At 37.2% G+C, this 23,320-nt stretch overlaps 1 protein-coding gene across 1 annotated transcript in view; it reads right to left on the bottom strand.

Annotated features, from left to right (window-relative positions):
• The window catches only part of ASPM (asp (abnormal spindle) homolog, microcephaly associated (Drosophila)), a gene marked incomplete at its 5' end in the record, with an annotated part of 30,139 nt that extends 8,329 nt beyond the window's left edge, over window positions 1-21,810 (bottom strand). The window contains 23 exon segments of the mRNA XM_010156560.1: window positions 432-638; window positions 1,213-1,312; window positions 2,174-2,340; window positions 4,309-4,836; window positions 5,107-6,055; window positions 6,057-6,253; window positions 6,256-9,114; window positions 9,923-10,117; window positions 10,823-10,951; window positions 11,053-11,219; window positions 11,312-11,501; window positions 12,424-12,642; window positions 14,048-14,133; window positions 14,212-14,357; window positions 14,458-14,633; window positions 15,317-15,447; window positions 15,526-15,667; window positions 16,201-16,268; window positions 16,412-16,657; window positions 17,520-17,666; window positions 18,395-18,496; window positions 20,101-21,457; window positions 21,667-21,810. Of these exon segments, the coding sequence (XP_010154862.1) occupies window positions 432-638; window positions 1,213-1,312; window positions 2,174-2,340; window positions 4,309-4,836; window positions 5,107-6,055; window positions 6,057-6,253; window positions 6,256-9,114; window positions 9,923-10,117; window positions 10,823-10,951; window positions 11,053-11,219; window positions 11,312-11,501; window positions 12,424-12,642; window positions 14,048-14,133; window positions 14,212-14,357; window positions 14,458-14,633; window positions 15,317-15,447; window positions 15,526-15,667; window positions 16,201-16,268; window positions 16,412-16,657; window positions 17,520-17,666; window positions 18,395-18,496; window positions 20,101-21,457; window positions 21,667-21,810 (8,652 nt within the window).
• Window positions 21,811-23,320: the final 1,510 nt, after the last annotated feature.

The following is a 23,320-nucleotide window of genomic DNA, read 5'->3' as shown; positions in this document are numbered from 1 at the left end:
ACTATCATACCCAGCAATATACGCTGAAGAACTGCCCCAGAAGTCATTACCTCAGACCTAAGTATGCTACCTTTCTTCAGTACCAGGTTGCTAAACAACAACACAGACAAGTGTTTGTAACCAACACCATTAATACGTGGCAGAGAACAGTCTCATTGTAAGCCTGTGTGCAGAAGTATGTTATAGGTAAACCACAATGCTAAAAAAAAACACCCAACAATGAAAACCTATTTTATAGTACTACAGGATTGTGAGAAAAGGCTCAAATGATATTTTGTTCTATTCTGACCACCCAGTTCTCAAAACAGTCAACAAGAATTTGAATTCAAGAAGTGAACAGGTTTTCCTTTCTTGCCAGACAGAATTAATGCTAAAGTAACTCTAGAGCTAATGTACATTAAAAGTATAGTTTTAATTTGAAGTATACCAACCTTTTTTCTGACTAAATAGCCCCGTATAACTGCTTGCAGTTTAATGACAGCTCTTCTAGTTTTGTTGTATTTCATATACTGAAACCTGCCTTCCTGCCAAGCCCTCATATACTTTTGGATAATTACAGCAGCAGCTTTTTGTTGAACAAGTTTCCTCCTTGCCATGAAACCTCTGTATGCTTTTTGTATCAAACGTGCAGCTTGAAGCTTTTGAAAAAGATTTTAAAGATCGCATTAATAATTAACAATAAATACTTATATGATGGAAAATAAACACCCTAAAATAAGAAAAAGAACAAAAATAAAACGGAAAATACAAGCCAACTCATATAGTACTAGTTTATATAAAAAGACACTTTTGTAATTTGGAAGGTCTTTTCCCATACCTGTGGTCAAACATGGTCAAAATATGGCCAATTTAACATAATCCTTTGTAAGCAATAAAGCTGGCAGAAATTTTTACATTTTGTCTTGTTATCAGTATAGACAGGAGTAATTCAACAATTGGAACTCTTCAAAAATAATAATAATCAACCTCATTGTTCAAAGCATAAAGGAAATTTAATATTTTGAAGACTGAACAGTTTTGATCTGAACAGTCTTTGTTCTGGCCTCACCTTTTTATTTTCTACACTTCTGCATATTGATGACAAAAATCATGTAAATACATTGACAACTTTGAAAACAGCCATGACTTAGGAGAGTGCAAGTGAAAACATACCTTTTTTAAAAGTCTTCCAGCCCTGTACTGTCTATATGCCAACTGAATCTTAACTGCAGCATTCTTAGTTGCCAGAAACTGATGTTGAATCATTCGTGCAGTAAGGGTTGCTCTCCATCTCCTCTGAATGGTAAGTGCACAGAACTTCATTTTCAAAAACCTAACATGAAAATGTATTTTAGGTTTTTTTTCCAAAAGTTCAGAACACTTGCATATTTAAAACAAGAAAACATTGACGGTTTAATAATTACAAAATTATTAAGACAGAAGTTACAAAAGCAGAGCTGTCCTCAGCCAAATCTTGGAATACCAAGGGAATAACCAGCAATACTGGCAGAAAGACTGGTGTAAAATTGAAAATACTTTCAGTTTTCCCACAATACAGACTTCCAGAACTTGCTGCCAAAGGAGGCTGGGGGAGAGAGACAGCAGTTTAAAAGTCATTAGACAGACAGACTGACATACAACAAGGCCATAAAAGGATAATAAAGGGAAGAGGCAAGGATGTAAATTCTCTCATCCATAATATAACAACCATGGATGCCAAGGGATGACCTCAGAAAATAGTCAGGTTAACATACTCTCCGTAAACTGCATCTTCTACTGCCACTGGCAGAGGACAGAATTCTGAATGAGATGAGATATTAGGCTAATCTAGTAGATCATTTATTTTAAAACCATCTCACAGCAAAACAACACACAAACTAGTTTCCATTATGCATTATAATGAAATAGTTTTTCATCCTACTAGATATTCTTAAAATTCTGGCATAAAACAACATGTTTCCTGTAAATAAAAAAAGGCCTACTCTTTCTAGATACCCAAGACACAAAATTTAGATTTGTGAGATAGCTTCCAGTTGAGAAAAAAGTACTTATATTTAAGAAAAAGCTTGTCTCAAAGAATAATCCCACATGCAGTGCCTGAGAATCAGTAGGCATTTGCTAGACTGCAAGCAATACTCAGTTATATAATAAAAGCTTTGAAAAGTAGAGAAATTTATAGCAAATTCAGTCTTACCAAGTCCGCTGCAGTTTTGCTCTGAAGTGACCCTGAATAACACGTATCGCTTTTAGCACACATGCATATTCCTTTCGTGCTCTGCAGCCTCGAAACCAGGCTTGAATTACTTGTGCTGCTCTTATTTTGTTAACCCACTTCCTGGCTTTATATCCTCTATATGATGCCTATTAAAAAAAAACCAAAATAAAACCAACAACAAAGAAACGCACATGACACCCTTGATTGGTTTTTTTTGAATAAAAAGACAAAATTAAAAGGAAAAAAAGTCACATTAACATGCAAGGCTTTTAGGATTCCTATGTCTACACATATTTAACTCCTCCCATCTAGATATTTTCTAAGCAAGTGAAATGCATTCAGGGAAATATCACAAATGCCACTCTAAGGTCTGTAAAAATAATTATGTCATGAAGAAACAAATACAAGAAAGATTTAAATAGAACAACAACAAAAAAGCCCCACCTTCTGGGCTTACCTGAATTCTAATGGCCGCTCTTTTCATTTGATGGTACCTTTGTTGTTCAATGTTTCGCATCCGATAGCCTCTGTAGTGCTGTTGTATTAATACAGCCGAAAACTTGCATCGAAGGTATTTCTGTCTCTCAATAAATCCACGGAAAAATGCCTTAAAAGAAAAGGACATAATCTTGGAATATTTCACCGCTTGCATGGTATTGATTGGGAAGGTGTTTGCATATTTTAAAGTGCGGCTGTCCTCACTAGCTTGTTAGAAAAAACAATATAAGTAAATACATTTCTGATTTCCAGTTAATTCTCTTCTATTATTTAAGCAAAGTAATCATATTGTTCAGGATATACTAGTTAAACATTCAGAAAATAACTAAAAAGCTCCCACTTCCCCCAAAACGTGGGAATGAGGAAGGCACACTTGTTTTGCTATCTGTTAAGTAGAACACATGCACTCCAGCAAGACAGTAATAGCAAGCTAAGAAATTATAATGAGAGATTATTTATTTCCCTTTCTTCCCTGATTTGAGGGGAAAAAAAGCCTTTAATTCTAATAATACTCTGAAGAGACACTGCTTCCCTTGGGATAAAATAACCAAGGACAACACAGGAAGTTACTCAGGGCTTTTCCCTGAAGGAAAAAAAGAGTGTACTCCTACTACATACAATTCATAATTAACATAAAGAAGAAGGAAATATATCTTCATCCCTTGTTTAAAAAAAAAAAAAAAAAGGCACTTCAGAGTAACTAGTTTTCTAAGCTTCTTCAAACTCACACTGGATTGATATTTAGCTTGCTACAAAGAACAGTTCTCATTACTTCTTGCTAACCACACTTTTACTGCTTCAGTGATGGAAGGAAAACAACTAAACACGTCCCACTTCACAGAATGGTTAGGGTTGGAAGGGACCTTAAAGGTCATCTAGTTCCAAACCCTCTGCCATGGGCTGGGAAAACTTCTACTAGATATAATTCCTAGAGCACCTCTGAGAAATCATACATCCAGTTTTATATTAAGTTTCACGTGGCACCACTCAAGGTACCAAGCGAAACATACAATAAAAATGCAATTTCTCTCCTTACACTCCTCTTCAAAAAGTTAGCTAGGCTCTCAAATTAGTCTAGGGCCACTTAACAAACCTTAAAGCACATGATTATTGTATTCATGCCTTCCTAAATTTTAGACTTAAAGATTGTAGCAGTGATTCCTTTTTTTGCCATTTACTTCAATTTATATCCAATACTACTAATTTCAATATGTCAAGACAGCTTTCATTCACATTCCAATTTAAGAAAACATTCATTAAGCTATTAATGCTTATACAGGTGAAAGCCAGTTATGACAAATATTTTCTTAGAACAACCACAGAAACAAGTATCAGAACTCATTTGAAGGAGTAAAATTCTGGGGGAGAAACGAGAAAAAGAGAACATCACTTTTTAAGATGAGCACCTCAGCAAGAAAACACAAAACAGCTGAAGCGAGACTCATTTTTGTGCACTGCGGTAGGAAGCTTTGCACAACTGCCATGTAGTATACTTCAGAAATAGATTCCACTTTAATATACAGCTTTAAACTGTTGTTTGAAAGAGCATTAATCTTAATTAAAAACACACAAAGAAAACCCACCACCAAAATCCACTTTTATACATTAAAAAGTACCTGAATCTTTATTGTGCTGTCTTTAATTCTGTGAAACTTCTTCTTTTCTATGAATCCTCTGACTCTAGCCTGCACAATGATAATGTTCCTCCGGGTTTGTAAGTAAGCCATTCTTTGGTGTTTCACAGCCAAGTGGGATCGGTAACATCGTTGTAAGACAACTGCTGCTTTTTTATAGCTTGTATACTGTGATTTAGTTTTATGCATTAAGTAATAGGCTCGTAAGGTAGTAGCTGCTCTTCTAAGCTGAGTAAGTTTTCTACGCTGCACAGCCATCTGAAGAAAAGACTGAATCTTTCTTGCAGCTCGTATTTGTCTTGCAATTTTTCTTGCTTTCATACCACGGAAGGCAGACTGAATAATTACTATTGCTTGTCTTTGAGCAGAATACTCTGCTTTCTGTAAACGAGCCTGGTGACATGCTCTGTACCACCTCTGAATAGCAACTGCTGAACTCCGAATCAATTTATAGCGAGTCCTTGTTCTTTGGCATCGGAAGATAGACTGGATCATTATTGCTGCTGCTTTCTTTGCAAGAAAACGCCTCCTCTCTACGCACATTTTTAAGAATGACTGTATGCAGCGTGCAGCAACATTGGCTTTATGCAACTGCCTAGATTTTTTAGTGCGAAAAGCGGATTGAAGGCAAATGACAGACTTTTTTATTTTTGCCCACTTTTCCATGTCAGCTTCTTTTGCCTTTTTGGCTCTGAACCTTTGCTGTATAACTCTGACAGCCCAACACAACTGTTTGTAATATTTATGCTGCAGGTACATGCGATAACTAGACTGTATTACAGTTGCTGAAACATGCATGACTTTCAGCTTTTGTCGTTCCTTCATGCCTCTGTATGAGGCTTGAATAACAAGAGCAGAATTCTTCATTGTCATGTATTTCTTTCGTTGAGTCTTTCCTTTAACGTAGGATCGATAATAGTTCTGTATAACAATAGCCGCAACCCTCATATTTTGATAGGACCTCCTACTCCTGTGCATTCTGTAGGCTGACTGTACTGTGCCAGCAGCTAAATGCATGCGCTCAATACGCTTCCGCACCCTGACACCTCTGTACACAGCCTGTACATAAATAGTTGCTCGGCGAAGAGAAAGATACTCCAAAGTACACTGTCTTGACAGAACCAATGCTCTGTATCTTCTCTGAAAGACTAGAGTAGCTGCTTTAAGAGAGAGATACCTTTGACGTTCTCTAAAAGCTTTAAAATTTTTCTGAAGAACAATAGCAGCACAGTGCATTGCTCGATGTCGTTTTGCTCTCATGTCTCGAAAAGCCTTCTGAATACAAGTTGCTGCTTTCTTTAATGAAGAGTAACGCTGTACTGCAATTTTCTTCAGGTTATTTGCTCTGTACCTCTCCTGTATTAGCTGGGTTGCCCACTGAACTTTTCTGTAACGGCAGTACTGCCTATACATTCGATAGTTTCTCTGTATTGTAAGTGCTGCCTCATGTCTTTTCTTCAACAAGCATCTTGTTTTCATCCCTCTATATGCAGCCTGAAGAACTAAAACAGAATTGTACAGTTTTAAGTATATTTGTCTCACACGCTTTCCTTCCCTGTAAGCACGATAACGTTGCTGTATGATTACTGAAGCAAGTCTGACAGCTTGATAAGAAATGTAAATTTTACGCATTCTTAACGTTGCTTGAATAACTGTAGCAGCTTGATGCATCTGCTGTATTTTTTTTCTTACCACAAAGCCTCTATAAGCAGACTGTATGTAAAGAGTGATATTCTTGACGCTGAATTTTTGCCAGTTTCATTGCTCTGTATCTTCTCTGAATTACAATAGCAGCTCTCTTAAGGGAAAGAAAGTGTTTTCTTTTAAGAAAAGTTCTAAATCTTCTTTGAATAAGCTCTGCCGATTCGCTCATAGTTCTTGTAAGTCGTCTTGTTTTCATACCACGGAACGCAGCCTGGATACGGAGTGATATTCTTGACGCTGAATTTTTGCCAGTTTCATTGCTCTGTATCTTCTCTGAATTACAATAGCAGCTCTCTTAAGGGAAAGAAAGTGTTTTCTTTTAAGAAAAGTTCTAAATCTTCTTTGAATAAGCTCTGCCGATTCGCTCATAGTTCTTGTAAGTCGTCTTGTTTTCATACCACGGAACGCAGCCTGGATACGAAGTGTAGCACTTTTCAGAATCGTATAGTTGTGAACTTGTGTATCTCGCTCTTTACAAGCGCGGAACCACTGCTGAATCTGCCTAGTTGCCAGCAACAATTTTCTGAAATCCCTCTGCTGTTTGTGCATTCGATAATAAGACTGTATTATTGCTGCTGCCTGATGCCTAGTTTTTAAGTCTTGGCGGACCTTCGCGCCTCTACAGGCAGCCTGAAGGATAATGATAGAGTTCTTCAGTTCCAAGTACTTCTTACGTTGCACTTTGCCCAAACAAAATGCTCTATATCGTCTTTGAATTGTGATTGCTGCCATTCTCATTGCCCGATATTTTATGTTCATGCGATGCATCTTAAACGTGGCTTGGATACAAACAGCTGCTCGATGCATACAGCGAATCTGTCGTCTAACTCTTGCACCTCTATAAACAGCCTGCATTTTGCCTGTGGTTTTTTTCAAAGACAAGTATTTCTGCCTTTGACATCTAACACGAACAACTGAACAATAATGCCTTTGAATTACTATAGCTGCAGATCTAAGTCTTTCATAGTCCTTTTTGACCATGTAAGAGGTGAAGGCAGCTTGTATAGTTGTAGCAGCTTTGTTTAGCTTGTTCAACTGTTTCCTCACAGTCATCCCCCGGTAAGCAGACTGCAAGACTAGCACAGCTACCTTTGTTTTTAGATAAATTGCACGTTGGGCTTTTTTCATACAGTAAGCTCTGAAGTATGTCTGAATCACTAGAGTAGCTTGTCTCAGTCTCTTATATTTTAGTTGGTTTACATGCATTCTGTAATAGGACTGAATAACTGTTGCAAGATAATGTTTCTTTTGAATCATTTTTCTCACAGTTCTCCCCCTCCATATTGCCTGAAGATGCACTGCAGAGTTACGCAGCTGAACATATTCTTGCCGTTGTTTCTGGCCTACAACACTGGCTCTGTAATGCTTTTGGATTGTTAGCACAGCACGGTTCATAAGTCTGAATTTTTTCCGAGTCATGCATTTTCTGAAGGCAGACTGTATCCGGGTAGCAGCAACACATTGTCTTTGAATCTGCTTTCGTACCTTCCAGCCACGAACAGCTGCTTGTAAAGAAAGGACTGCTGCTCTTGTCATTAAGAAGTTCAGTCTTTGCCTGTTACCAATCTTAAAAGTTCTGTACCACCTCTGAATCACAATGGAGGCCTGAACCATTGCCTTGTATTTCGTTCGTGCAGCATGAGCTCTAAAAGCAGTCTGGATCTTAATCGCTGCTCTATGTTTAAGTTTAAGCTTTTCACGTGCTTTATAACTCCTGTAGGCTGCCTGTAAGCACACGGCTGCTTTTTTAACTCGCAAGAACTCCTGCCTCTGACTCAGTTGCTTTTTGTATGCACGATAATATTTTTGAATGACAACAGCAGCACAATAGATGCTTAAATAACGTTGCCTGTCCCTTCTCATTCTGTAGTGTGCCTGGAGAAATACTGCAGACACCCTCCACCTTTGTATCTGTTTCCTGACAAGATAGCCTCGAACTACAGCTTGAATTCTTATGCAAGCTGCCTTCCCTTTCCTATAATCTTCTTTAAGCTGAAGAGCGTATCTATGAGACCGATACCTTCGCTGGACATAAAGTGTTGCCTCCCTTAAAGCACAATAATGCTTACGTGCTTGCCTCATCTTTACAAAAGCTTGAATCTTCACAGTTGCATCTTTCAAGATTTTAAATCTCTTCCAGGCAATATAAGCACGGTAGCTTGACTGAATTTTTATCACAGATCTCAATATGCAAGCCTCTCTCCTAGCTTCCATTCCACTGTAGGCAGATTCTGGGACAATAGCAGCCAAGTGCATCCTCTGGAAAGAAACAGCTGCTTTTTCAGAAATTAAATGTTCCCCATACCAAGTTGGGATTACAGAAGCAGCATTTTTAATCTCTTTGTATCTTTTTACCTGTTGGTATTTTCTGACGTGTGACTGCAATGTAGTAACAGATTTTTTTAACCTTAGAAATCTTAGCTTTTCTTTTTTCATTCTCCACAGTGACTGTACAACACAAACCGCTTTTGTTTGTCTGTAGAGTTTGCGTGCCTTCATGCCTCTAAAAGCAGCTTGGAGAACTACTGCTGCCGCACGCTTTTGCAAATAGTACTCTCTTTCAGTTTTTCCTAGTTTATAAGCTCTGCAATACTGCTGAATGGTCACTATTTTTGCCCTGTGTTGCTGGTAAATACATCTAGCCAGGTGACACCTGTACCAAGCCTGAATCTTGATAACACTTTGCTTAATAAGCAGATACCACTTCCGAGATCTGTGCATCCTATACCAAGACTGTATGACAAGGGCAGCCCTCTTTCTTTTCGCCAATTGTGAAGATTGCCATTTTCGGAAATAAGTCTGAAGCACTAATGCGGCTTTAATTTTCCGTTGCATTTTGTGTTTTCTCCATTTTCTGAAGGCAGACTGAATAGTAAGCGCTGAAGACTTTAAGATTTCGTATCTTTGCCGATCTCTTTTTGCCCACTTGGATGCACGCAGATGACTCTGGATTGTAACAGTAGCCCAAACAATTTGTTTATATGCAGCAACAGACTTCACCATCCTTATCCTTGCTTGTATAACAATAACGTAGTGTCTTAGCTGTAAATATCTTTTCCTAGCAGAGTATCTCCTCCAATAACCCTGCAGGAAAAAAACATAAGATTTAGTATTTTCTTCACGGTATCTCAAGCCTAAATTTGTGGACCTCACACCTTTTAAGATTTCTTTCTTCCTACTCAATCTCTACAAAGATAAGCCCAGCTATCTACATATAAAACGAAAAACTCAAATGCTTGATTCATTGCTTTTTTAAGCATTTTAAATTCTGGGAAAAAGCTACATTTGCCCTGGCAACAAAAGATTCCCTTTTAAACTACTGACAAATCAGTGATTCTTTAATCTCCATTCCAAAAAGTCTTAAGACAATAATATGTTGCTTTGGGTAATAGTGGGGAAAGTATCTTGAGAAACTGAATTAACTGCCCAACTACCAATTGGTAACTAATGACAGCCCTTCTGAATGTGCCCACTGCAGGTGTCATAACACTAGGAGAGCTTCAGGGTTTTGTTGGTTGTTGGTTTTGTTTTTTTTTCTTTTTAAAGCCTCTTTAAGTAGTGGTCAAGCAGTTGCAGAGAGGCAAACCAGCACAACCGGATCAGTCTTTACACTGACTGGTTTGAGGCCTAGTTGTTTAAAAGTTTATGGTATACCAAAATATTCACTAAGAAGGAACAACTGTAGATTTAATAGCACATTATTTCTCTCTGAAATGAGAAAGTTACAAAAATATCTCAAAACCAGCTGGGGGTTAAAAAAAAAATAAAATAGTATTATGCTTTCATGAAGACATCAGTGGCTGCAAGCAGAACAAATGACCCTGAGCAAGCCTTTTTCTTACAGGTTTCAGAGGGTTTTCTTGCTGCATAATCTCACTTCAGATCATATTACCTGTATGACTGTGGCACATTTACTTCTGGCTTCCTCCAGTTTTGTCTTTTTCAGATTTAAAAAAGTCATCCTGGCCAAGTATCTTCTCCAGTGCTTCTGGATGAAAACTGCTGCATTCACTTTCTTCATGAAGCGTCGACGAGACAAGTAGTTTATTACAGACTTTTGAATTACCCGAGCAGCTCTGTCTCTTTCCTACAAAGAGTAAATTTCAACTAAACAGTCAGGATTAGAAAGGTCACTCAGATTTTTGATCTATTAAAGCTATTTAAAACAATATCTTAAAAATTAGGCTTATTGGTACCAGAGCTTTTCTTTATTCCAGTAGAAGAACTTTTCTGAGACAGAATATTTATTTCTGCAGAGAGTTCTTTGTAAAAGGGTGGTATCACTTAAATCTGCATCCTCCTACCTTCGTAATTATTCCTCTTTGATACTCAATTATTATTCCTCTTTGATACTCAACACTAGTGAATTTAGCTCCTGAACAAAAGTAGTAAACCCATGCAGAAGTTTAATTACTCTTTTCATCTTGTAGACATTAACAGAAATCAAAACTTAACTACTCCCTTTTTGTTTTAAGGAAGTAGTGCAGCTATTTTATATTTGAAATATTGGGAAAAGGGCTTAAGAGATGACATGCCTTAAGTGGAACACAAGAAAAAGTAGCCTTTAAGCAAATGTAATTACTTCAGAATAGTCTTTAAATTGAAGTGTTTTTAGTAGATTACACTACTAGAGCAGCCATATATATATGTATAATAAAAATGGTACTCATTAATTTAAATGCCAATATGATTCTAATAAACCTGTATACTCCAAACAGTGAATTTGTATTCTTCATTTATGTTGTGGTTTTCTAAAAGTAAAAGCTATGAACACTGCACAGCCAGAAAGTACCTGAGAGAGTTTCAGTTCCCTTTTCAGACTATAATTCCTCCAAACAGACTGAATTAATCGTGCAGCTCGAGTTTCTCGCCGAAGATCTAGAAGCCGTGAACACAGAAATGCCAGGTAGGTAATAACAACCTATATAAACACAGAACACAGCAAGTTAAGAGCGATATGAAAGAGCAGGACACGTTTGCAGGAAAGCAGAACATGTTTACATAACTCTAAAGGCATCTTACCTTCTCGTCAGGAATTGTATTTGACATGTCCGAGTGATGCATCATTGCTGGTATTCCACCCAGGTCAGCGACTGCAGCACTGATCAGCTGGAAGTTTTTCCTTTCATTGTCCAAGAGCTCCTTGTATAGGACTGAGGTAGTTAGAGTTTCGCAAAGAGAAAATGTTTGTCAAATTAAATTGTGCATGAAATAAGTAGATTTAACATGAACTTCTGTGTATCAAGTAACTCACTTTTGTCAAACATTCCTTCCATAACATTTAGAGAAGTATCAGACTCTGAAGAGGATGAGGAGGAAGAATTTAGTCCCACTTTATGAGTTCTTGAGTATTCCACTGTTTGAGTTGTACGTTGGCACACAGCTTCCAAAGGCATGTAACATGGATGATAATGATGAATCAAATGACATAATACTCTACCATCTGAGAAAGACACTGTGAAGTTTTCCACCTGTTAAATAAAATACAGTAAGATACAAGTTCCTTGAATTTTTGTTACCAGAAAATTGGTATAAAGTGAATATAGAGTTTATCTTGTCCCTTTGAAAGTGACCAGTTACCAGTTTGTTTTTGTTTTTATTTTTAACAAAATAAAATGTAGCTAGTTCTTCCTCTGAACATTCACTTCACAGTGACATACAGCTGTGAGAAACCTGAAACAAAGATGTGTGAATCACTGTACAGTGAATCCTCAAGGGAATATTTAAGAAACTAAAAAGAAAGCAATCTTTCTACAGAAGGATCCCAAGGAAACTTCTATAGACACCTTTACACCGGTTATTCACTCCAGAAATAGGTTCTGAACTTGCATCAGTCTTAAATGCCCTATTTTACCATTCAGAAAAACTACCAGGTGTGAGTGTACTCTGACACGTGTCTGAAAAGGGCTGCTCTTCTTGGAAAGAATAAACAACATGTCCTTTCTCTAAAGAAATTCCTTTTTCTTTGAGGAAAGGAATTGCCCTTATCCTAAGCATCAGTTTAACTCTCACAGTTTCTATAAACAGTGAAAATTTTATGTGCAAATACTAATGGATTAATGCTCATTAAAAAAAAAAAAAAAAAAAAAATCAAACACTCAAACAACCCCATATTCCTGCAAAAATTTTTCATTTTTAAAGGGCATCTTTATGCATAAGACTACTGGAAGGAGAGAACCTTTTGTTCAGATTTATTTAAAAAGAAAGCTGCAGCTAAACACACAGAAAGATGGTTATTTCAAATTAGATTAAACGAAGTCCAGAAGGATATGTAAAACAAATTACCATTGGCTGCTACTACATATTTGATAGTTTGAAGAATTCTGCTCTATAAATAAGCATTCTTATAACAGCAAATGATGTACTTGCTGAAATGTACACAACACTATTTACCTTTATATTGTAAAATCCACAAACAACATTAACCCATGCCATCAGCAGCTTCACATTTTCACTGTAACTTTGAGTTGAGGAGATATCACTGTTATCTTCTTGTACTCTACAAGAATTTGGAAAAGTCTTGAAAGCACCCAATTGTATTTTCCTCTTGCGTACGCTTTTTAAAAACTCAATTTCTTCTTTTAACTGTTCAACATTAAGAAAAACATCCACCTATCAGGAAGAAAAAGAAAAAAAATTCTATTTACATCACCACCAGCCTGACATGTCATGCATTATAGCAGCTGGATACAGAAGATTTAGATACGGCATTTTAAAGAGAAATAGTCTCACTACTTAACAGTACCTACCACAATGAATCAGTAGTAGATAATCTGGATTTGACAGCATATATGGCAGTGTCCACTACCAACTGCTTCAAATAAAAGAACCTAAAACCACACTCCCACTGTTCTGTGTAAAATGGTAACTTCATCAGTCAATAGTTGAGGGAAACAAAGAAATTCCCTGAAACAGCTTGCGTAATTTCACCATACTTTCAGAGTAAACAACAATTTCAGCGTCTCGCCTCCATTGCTACTCAGTGTGTGTACTGCTCCACCTCATTTAAGGGATTCCGAGAGGACTTAAGCTGGGTTGATAGTGTGAGAGGATTTGGAGAACAAGTAGCATATCCACAGGGCTTGGGTTAAGCCACTGCTCACTGAAATTACTGTTTAATCAAAAGCAATGCAGCTGTGACACAGGCATACAGGAGAACTAACTGGAGAAAGATAACCAGTCAACACTGTAACAGTAGTTAAATAAAAAAAGTAGTTACATTCTAGTTTTATTACGTTATTCTGACTCACTGATAGTTCTGTGGCTATAGTATTCAGAATTCTTGCTTTAGATATAGTTAATTGTACTTATATTCCTGACTACCTACTGGTGAAATTCCAACTCAACTTGTATCTTGACTTTCACACCCTATGTTTCTTCCAACTGGATTTGTCAGGTAAGTTAGTCTTTTGAAATTAAGTACCTGACTCAAGTTAACCCTTAAAACAGTCTTAAGAACACTATTTTTGCTTCCCCTACCATATTTTTTTTTCCAGCGCCTATGAAATGCCATTGAGGTAACAGCTAAGAAATCTTCATTCTTATTTCAAGAATGTTTCTTCAAATTGACTGTTCCAGACAAGTGGAAAAAAGTAGAATAGCTATATAGCTTTGGAGCTTACTCTACCACTGCTATTAGTGTAACCTCAAATGTCCGTTTCAGTTAGTAAGAGCGTACCAGTATTTTGAGACCAACATTATTTTACCCTTAATTGTCCATTCTGTTGGCATACAGCAAAAACTCAAAGCTTTAGCAAAAAAATTGTATCAATGTATACAAGAAAAAGCACAGATAAATATAACCTAAACTGTATTGTTAGGGAACAGTTAGCAGATTTATGTAGTATGTATGGCTCTTTAAACATATAAAGTTCATTGCATCACGATTCATCGTATCATCTAAAATTCAATTAGTACAGGATTTCACAGATAACAAATACTCTGGAAGGAATGGTGTTTTCATTATTTCTCATTTGTAATTAGTATCAACCAAAGAAAATATGTAATTGAATAATACCTGGAAAGCAAAGACTATTTTCCAAAGCAGTGCTAATGTTCGTTCTCTGTGTCTGTCCACAATATCCCTGGAGTCAATTGACACACCTACCAAATAAAACAAGGAATTAAAGAGTGCACTAGCCTTCTGATACACTTGTAATAACCCGGATTTCTAGAACTTACCACTTTCATCTTTCAAGTTAATTCCTCGCTCTTTAAGGACATTAAGAACAACTTCAACATTATGCATCTTCTGTAGACGACTTATTGCAGGAACTCTCAGTTGTTTTGAAAGATTCCAGTTTTTGGTGAGGAGTTCCATTGTTCTCCTAACAAAGGGAATTTCACTGTTTAATGTCTCACCTCAGTTTATATTAAGTATTACACAAAAGAAAATAAACAGTTCAAAATAATTCTGTATCAACGTACACAAGACGAATGCCACATTGTAAGTCCACAGCCAGATTGGTTACAGCAAAATCAAATTCATCAAGTGGAGTTTGAATATGACTGACAGGTAGTCCTAAGAAACTAAGATGACGGGAAAGGTCGCCTTCGCCACTCAGAAAGTCCCGAGAAAATGCAAGCAGAAGGTCTTTGCTAGCCTAAAAGAAAAAGGAAAAAAACAAAGATTAATTCTTAACATTGCAATATTTGTCAAGCAGAAAACAATTTTCATCACTTGTCCCCAGAATTGTATTCCATATTTCTTTACCCAATACTTTTTTTTTTAAATTTATTTTTAGCCAGTTCACACAGTTTTGATTTTCATCGTCCCTGGCTACCACATCACTGAAAGCATCACCACATTCAGGAATACATTTTTCTCAGTCTGTGTGACTACACAGTACAAACCCAAGAAGAGGCAATTCTATCTGAACATGCTTATTAATCAAAGCCTTTGCATAACAGATGTTGTGAAGTCTTCCTCATCACAGCAAAATAACATAAAAAAAACCAAACAGAAAAGCCCATCAAACTAACATGCAGTTTAAGATCAGCTGCAGTATGCTAGAGTGATACTTAAAAACAGTGAAGAAGCTTATATTTAGGGACGGAAGGTAGTTAATACAAGACAATGGAGTCCTTCCTACAAGACCAACACCTCAAAGTTTTTCTGGGAAGTTCTTCTACATGACTATGAGACGATGTGTTGAGAACATTCATGTAATAGGCTGAACACCCAAGACTTGTTAAAAAAAGAAAGATACATAGTCAGAAAAAAATAGATATTCTACATTTTGTCTTAGAACAATATTGGAGGAAGACATCAAATCACAGCTCTTACCTTGAACTCTGCATCCTTACAGAAGAGGCAAGGGTCATGGTCAATCATTCTGGACTGTTTGGCACAGTCCAGAAAACAAACTAACAACAGCAATTTTTTCAATGTGAATTTTGACAAAGCTTCTTCATGACCTAAAAATATAAAACCCATTAAGTGCTAGTTCAAAAATTGAGTGCTAAAAATAACCTATTTTCGGAAGTATTAGTTACCTTCTCGGTAAAGGTGAGGCACAGTGGGATGTCTGTACTCAGCTGCAATGTCAGGGTTCCAAAGCAAACGATTAAGGATAAATATTGCTAAACCCATAACATCACTATTACTCTCCAAAGCTATCAGTTCTCCATAAATGGTCTAGTATGAAAGGAAGGGAAAAAAGCAAAACCATTAAAACTTTATTCAAATACTCTGAGGATTTTTTTGAATAACATTTACTATTTCAGTAATGTTAATTAGTCTCTAAAAATCAATCTGTTTTTCAAATCAGTCACTGAAGGACAAAACCAAAGGAAATTTCAGAATATCCAGTCTCATTTCAAAACATGTATGATCATCTGCATCTGAATAATTAACCAGAAACTTTGTTAAGACTACTGCATTTTTCTCCAGTTTAGTAAAGATTGAAACTGATAGGAAACTACTTTTGTGTTATTGATCAGGGAGTTAACTTCCATTTTCCTTGAATAAACATTTTCCTTTTTAATAAGGTAAGCACTTTTTTAAAGAAAGTCTGTTGTAATAATTGGAAAGAGATGTAAACATGCCATAACTGAAGTGAACTTACCTGCATTATTAAACAGAGTACAAAGAGACCTGAAACATTCCATACTAAAATAAATTGCTAGATGTCCTTTAAACTGATTATAGACCATAAATTCTGCACTTACCTCCAGACCTATACGCAGCCACAAAGGGTTGTAAGATAAAAGCCAGTTAAGGACTTTCTGCCTCTCACCTGCAAGAGATGATCTTGTAATATTACATGCAGCAAACACTTCATACTACAGCAAAGATCTCTACCAACCAACTGTAGACCAGTGTGTGAACAACCCTTTTTCTGCTTGCAAAAGAGTGGATGCAAAGTTTTAGTATTCTTACCTACATCTTTCCAGAGGTGTCTGTCTCTACGAACTAGCAAACGTCTAGTTTCAATCTCAACTTCCAGTTTCTTAATAGCTTTCACCATTGTTTCAGACGTAAACAAGCGGCAAGCATCACGTCGCAATTTATTCAGCTTGCGATGAGCTGTATAAGCTTTTAGTGACGCTTCATCTTTCGTTGGTGCTTTAGGAACACTGGTTTTATGATAGTTTTCTTCTCCCAAGATAAGAGCAGCTGCATTTACTGTTTAAACATACACAAAAAGTATGCATTTACATGTCAAATAAAAGTAGCTTTACCCCCCTCATTCATTTTTTTCCTCTCCAAATTCACATTTTGCTATTTTCTTTCTGACTAGCGATTTTATCTCTCAGGAAGCTTATCAGCTGCTGCACTAAACATACATTTCAAGTACATGTATAATAGTCAAATACTTCACAACGCTTATTTCATAAGTGACCAGTGCTAGGAATTCAGTTTTAAGATTAATTGTACCATCTTCGATTTTTTAGACTGAAGTTAGAGGAAAAAGTACATTACCATCATTTTAGCAAAGTGACAGCTTAACTTTTTTCTGCAGGTGGGGATTCCCCACTCAACACCCACTGAGGAGTGCCACAGCCACATGTTGCAGTGTGTATTTCTTGCTGCAGAGCACACTACCCATTCAGGTGTGTGGTATGTTGTGCTTGGAGTGAGCAACTGTGCCATCCGCACTTACCACAAGGGGAGAATATGGCCCCGAAAAGGGTTAGAAAGCTACAAAATTCTGCTGGGGTGGACAGGACTGACTCCAGTGCGAGAACTGCTTTTGGTTGAGCGTATTCCATATTTTCTAGCATAGTCACTACTGAAACACATTACCAAATATCTGGTTTATGATTACCATAGCATGAAGTCACAGGCTGAAAATGGAAACACAGGTGATACCTAAAAAATTAGACCCCAACAACCTACTCCTACCGAAGCGCTTAATGTTACACAAACTAAAGTGACAAGTTGAGAATATATTTAAACTAGTACAACTATTAATTAACATTAATAAAGCACCTTGTGTAATGTTTACAAACCTTCAAAGATACAGTGAAAATTCTTGTACTCTTACCTTGCGAGGTGTTTGTTTTTACACTTAAGTCTTCAGGTGTAAGTACAAAATTTAACCACCAGGTGAAACCTCGTTGCTGCTTCTCCTTCCAACGCTCATCATAAAACATGTTTTTAGCAGCAAAAGGCATTGGGTGCCTAGGAATGGCTTAATTTAAAAAAAAAAAAAAGTGAGTCTCTCTAGTTCTTGACATGTTTGATAACCAATATGCATTTAATTGTGGAAAGGATTGACGTTTGATAGTCCATTTAGCACTGTAGTAGAAATGAGGTGATTGTTAGAATCTTCAGTGATCATCTACCATTAAATAAATTTCAGCCACAAACCAGGGATTAAGTTAATAAAGCACTAGAACAAAGACAAAACTTCTCAAGCCCAGGCCCTTTGCAAAACCAAGGGCAAATCTTAGGACAAAACCAGGTTGAGTTGGATTACATCCAGAAAGAAACACTCTGTAGATGCATTTTTCTCATCAGATCAACTTAGTATCATTAGCTCAGCAAAATCAAGATTTTTTTGGTACTAAGTTTTCTCTTCTTAGGTGTTCTGTTGTTGTATTAAAACATTATCAGAAGTGGAAGAGGCATTTCACTGATAACCGTCAGCTAGGATGTAGCTTTTGGCCCTTACAGGCAAAACAGGAGGAAATAACACTTTCAGCTGGCCATGTCTTGCAACTAATTTTCTTATGAGCAGTCAAGATGGAACATGAAAGGTTAGGTATGTTTTTCTACTAGATACTGATTCATTGCAGCTAGAATCTTCTATTTCATCTCAACTCCAACCAGTCGGGTCTTACCAATGACTAGCTGTACAGCAACTGTGACATTCAGTTCAGTGTATATTGTTTTACTAAACAGCAGAAGTCTGCCTACCTGTTTTTAGTGGTTTCACAAATGTCAGGTGAGACTGAGCCAATCCAGGGATGGGTTTCCTAATTCTGTTGGTAGTTTTAGATGCTTTCTGAAGTGAAGTACCTACAAGCATTAACACACAGGTATCAACAACAAATACATGAATGGAAGTTAATATATAAAGGCTCCTAGCACGTATAAAGCATGGAACTGGAGTAAATCCCCATGAACCCACACAAAATACCTGTAATCTGTTCATGGACAGAGTTAAGCAAAGCAGTTTGACCACAATCAAAAGGGAAAAATAGTTAAGAGCAAAAAAGAGTTATAGTTGTTCCATACACTAAGGAAATGTACTGCCTGCAATTCATTACCACAAGCTAGAAACACTAAACTAATTGGTAAAAACATTCATTAGAAGATGTGAAAATGTGGATTCTCTAAGTATCTGGGGTGAGAGATATGACTTCTTAGGGCTTGGGACACCTCTTCCCACAGTTAGGTGGCATACTACATTGATGGTCATTTCCGAGCAGCCGGACTTGTGTTAGTTTAGGCAACAAGGCACTAGCTCATAAATATTACCCACCACATAGCAGTAGGAGAGCTTAAATAAAACATACGGGAAAAAAATGCAGATCTAGACTTCCTGAACTCTCAGCATGTAAAAATACACACTTAGCACAATCATTTTGCTACATTGACAGCAAGTGGATTTAAAAAGTATGCTGTTGCAGATGGGCTGTAGTTGCTGCCTGACACCCCTGACAAGGTGGTACTTCAGAAACAAGAGATAGATTACACACTCCACTTTCCTGCTCAGCTGAAGTAGTGTTTTTCATGAACACTCTCTTCTACAGAAGTGAAAAAGTCATTCCAGTCTCTCATCCCTCCTAATAACTTTTGAATACATTTTGATAATGCTTAATAAAGTTGAACGTTAAGTGGATTAAATTAATGATGGGCATTTCAAAGTTAACTTTTAGTAGTGACATACGGTTTTTCTTTTGAAGCCTAGAGACAATGTCTACGCAATTAAAAGAATAACAAGTTATATTTCTCAAGAAAAATTGTCAAGAAGAATGTAACTCAAAGCTGTCATCATTTCTGAGTTTCACAACTAGGATTAAGAGACACCAAGATCATTTTGGGCTCACAGAATATTTCCTTGTCGAGCCCATCTACCCTTACCCTAATGGATGATAGAAATAACCTGGCAGATAACACAGCATTTCCTGCTGCACAAGAACACTGTTAGTCTAAGAAGACCAAAACCGTAACACACTATCTTAACAAGCAAATTACAGACAGTAAACAGAAGCCACTGTGAATGAGATTTGGGAACAAACCTATTTGAAAACACATGACAACAGCAACAGAGTCAAATATTCACTATGGTAAGTGTACGTATGACAAATCTCATGCAGTGTGTAACTCGTGTAAAACTGAATTACATAACAAGTGCTCTACTCAAGAAATGCCAGGTATTTTTCCTCTTACTATCATTATCAAAGATTATGAAAGAATAAATTTGAAGACAATTACATAACCAAAACTCTGGCCTAGTTCTCCAAGTTTTAAAATGCCGTTATCTCTTGAATTGCAAAGGCCCACATTGCAGAGATATGAAATATTGTTGACTGTTGCTTGACAGTTCATTTTGCTATACAAATTTAATAATCAAAGGCATCTTTCAGAAAATGGTAAATGAAGGACATACTGCTCACCAGCTTTCTTTCTCTGCCCTACTCTGTCTCGGTGTGTGGGTTTGAGGGCTGATGGTCTCATAGTGGTATGCGGTTTATTGTCCACACTAGATGTAAGAGTTCTTTTTCTTTCCACTTCTTCCACAGACACTGGAGCCACAACTCTACTATTTTCTGCATGTGTTTCACTTTTCCTCTTACGACACAAAGTTGATCCAGTAGGAGATGAATTTACTTTGTCATTGTGGCACTTACTTTCAGCTGAAATGAGACCTATAACTGGAAGGCATTTAGATATTTCTGCTTTTGTATGGACAGGCACCACATTATCACATTCCATTATTGCTTTACTAAGGCACTTTTTAGATTTTGGCTGGAGGATTTCCATTCTTTTTTCTTCAACAGCATCAGGCTTGTTTTTGATGACAGTGGCAGAAAGAAGTGGACGCTTTTTTGGTTGTAGTCTCTGATAAGAGCTGCAGGTCTGCAGTTCCTCTGTAGAAGGAAAACTGAAGTGATTTTCCTTGCGTTTGTCATGATGAAGTACCTGTGATTCTACATTATGCATCTCAAAGACTTCATTTAAGCTGTGTTCTATACGAACGTGTGTTTTTGTCTCTACATTTTCTTTTTTTTTCCATTTTGAGGGTAGGAATTTCTTTACAACATATGTCTCTGCAGCAGACAACACTGAAGTTGCCTTAAATTTTGGAGTCTTGGTTTGCTTATCTGACAAGCTGTCTTTCACAAACTGATCAGGTGACAGAATTGGAACAGACTGCTGTATTGTATCTATATCCACTTGATAACTGCCATTTACAAAGGAATCTGGACTTAAAATTCTCCTTGTACTTACAACAGGCAGAGATGCTGAATGTTCTGGAGTGCACACTGGTGAGAGTGTACAATTAAGAATTACCTCATTGTTTGAAACCAGCGGCTGTGCCAACCCAGTAGAACTGTATGCACTTTCAGATTCTAATTCATTGTGCTCATTAGCACATTTCTTGACATTACAGCTGTCTATTTCAGGCAGTAATGCCTCATTCACAGCAGCAGCAATATCGGAGAATGTAGTAGATCTTCTCATTGCAAGCGGTGTGCCACCAGTATTACGACATTCCTCTAGCACTGGTGCAATAGGAGATATTGGCAATTTATTTTCTGAGGCAACAAGAGAGTCATTTCCTGAGGATATATTACTTTGCATGGTGTTCTGATTTTCACATGACTGAAGTGGGCTTCTAAGTCTTTCCACCTCCTGGGAAACTTGAAAGGTTTTATTAACATTTTTAGCTTTCAAAGTACTTGTTTCAACTTTCATTGAAGCAAATGTTCCTGAAGAGTTTTTCTTTTTTATAGTATTCCAAAGACTCTTCTGAAAAAGAACCAGTAATAAAAGTTAGCATGCTGACTTTCTACATACTTTTACGTGTAAAACTGAACATTACTAGTGTATTCATTCAAAGTCTAAAAATACTGTGAAAAGAACACCTAGTCCAAAATTCACCGTAAGTTATTTCCAGGCTCTATACCTGTGTCAGCTATGACAAAGTAATAGAATTAAGACACATGATAAACACATACCTTTTTCTTCAGAGGTTGCTCAGCAACACCCAGGAGCACAACTTGATGTTTTACGATGCCATTAATAATAAAAGTTACCAGTTCTCTGACTTTCCCTTCTTCTGATGGTGTCCATGTTACAGAAACAAAGATCCTTTGTCCTGGCTATTGAAGAAAAAAGTAAAGTTAAATGTCTAGCACTTAGGTACATTTATGTAACGTCAAAGACATATGAGAAGAGATATACAGAAGTAACATATTCTGACAACATGAAATGACAAAACAATTGTGAAGTGGTTAAATCTCAATTTTCCTCTCTGACATGTGCATTTTAGCAACATCTGTCAAAAATGTTGTCATCCTAAAAGCCTCTAAATGTTATCTTCCTAAAAGCTCAGTATCTCTTAATGAAACTATTGCAGGAAGCAAGCAAGAACACACATAACACATAGTAGAAAGGACAAGATTTGATTAAATGTAAGTATAAGAAATCACATTCTTTTTTCACATATTATCCCTATAAGTCCTCTCAAGTACTTTTGAGATAATTATATTTGGACTAACAATCAGAGATTAATTTTTAGGACCTTAGCTGAATCTATATAAAAAGTGTCTTTTGTTTGTTTGTTTGTTTTTTGTCAAATGACCTGCAAAGATGAGATCCGAAATATAAGTTCATTGAATAAACATGAAAACACTGCCAATGAACAAGGAAGTTATGGAGCTATGTATGATCTCTGTAAAGATTCTTCATGTGCAGTAGCCTCTACCAAATCATTTTGGTGCTTTGCTGATATCAATGTAGACCAAAGAATGGTTATACTTCAGACAAAATCAAAGTGAATGTGAAAATGAGCAATCTCTTAAGCATTTGAGTTAGGAGCTCCACCTCCTTGGGCAGATGTATTTAATGAAAACGTACAAGTCAGTTCAATAGGTGTTTATACAGTAGAGCCGGTCAACAACGGTTAGTATTCATTAATTACTACTACAGGAACTTGTTATTCGGACGCTTCACAGCGAGACTCCAGTCTGGTTATGGAAGCAAATTGTTGCAAGCGATCTCCAGAGTTTCTTCCTCTCGCGGAAAGACTGTAAAGTTTACACGACCAGAGTTATGTGTTTGGCCAAATCGTCCTTTTCAAAACTGGCATTGATTGGATTAACCATAGTTGATACTTCCTTGAAAAGTGTCCAGATTCCTAGATCAAGCCTGCTTTGCCTTCTACTCTATTCTTAACGTACAGAAGGGTGAATCAGTACCCCACTCGCAGTAAGCTGCCTCAGCCTTTTTCCTAAGCTAAACAGGCAGCCTCCTACTTCCTGAGGGATCACTTTTTAAACTTTTTATTCTTCTGCCTCAGTCCTTAAAACCATGTTCCCAGAGAATTTTTTTTTCTGGAGGGGGGCACACCTTACTGCAAAAAACACTCTGCTGAGCCTGGGTTTACTGCGCTGGCAGCCTGTGACAGCTCCCAGGCCCCGAGAGGCCTAACCCCGCTACCTAAAGCTCCAGCTCTTCCCCTCTAACGCGACCCGCGAGACACGAACACAGCACCCACAACCACCACGCACAGCGGGGGTGCAGCTCCCGAAAAGCCGAGTCCTAGGCGGCCAGGTGACGCCCGACTTCCCCCGCGGGAGGGTTACGCCGCAACACGGTGACTTCTCACAC

Source organism: Eurypyga helias, unplaced genomic scaffold (assembly GCF_000690775.1).
Source record: "Eurypyga helias isolate BGI_N326 unplaced genomic scaffold, ASM69077v1 scaffold10208, whole genome shotgun sequence".
NCBI lineage: Eukaryota > Metazoa > Chordata > Aves > Eurypygiformes > Eurypygidae > Eurypyga > Eurypyga helias.
Note: the sequence above shows the minus strand (reverse complement) of the source record. Positions and strands in the feature narration are given on the sequence as shown.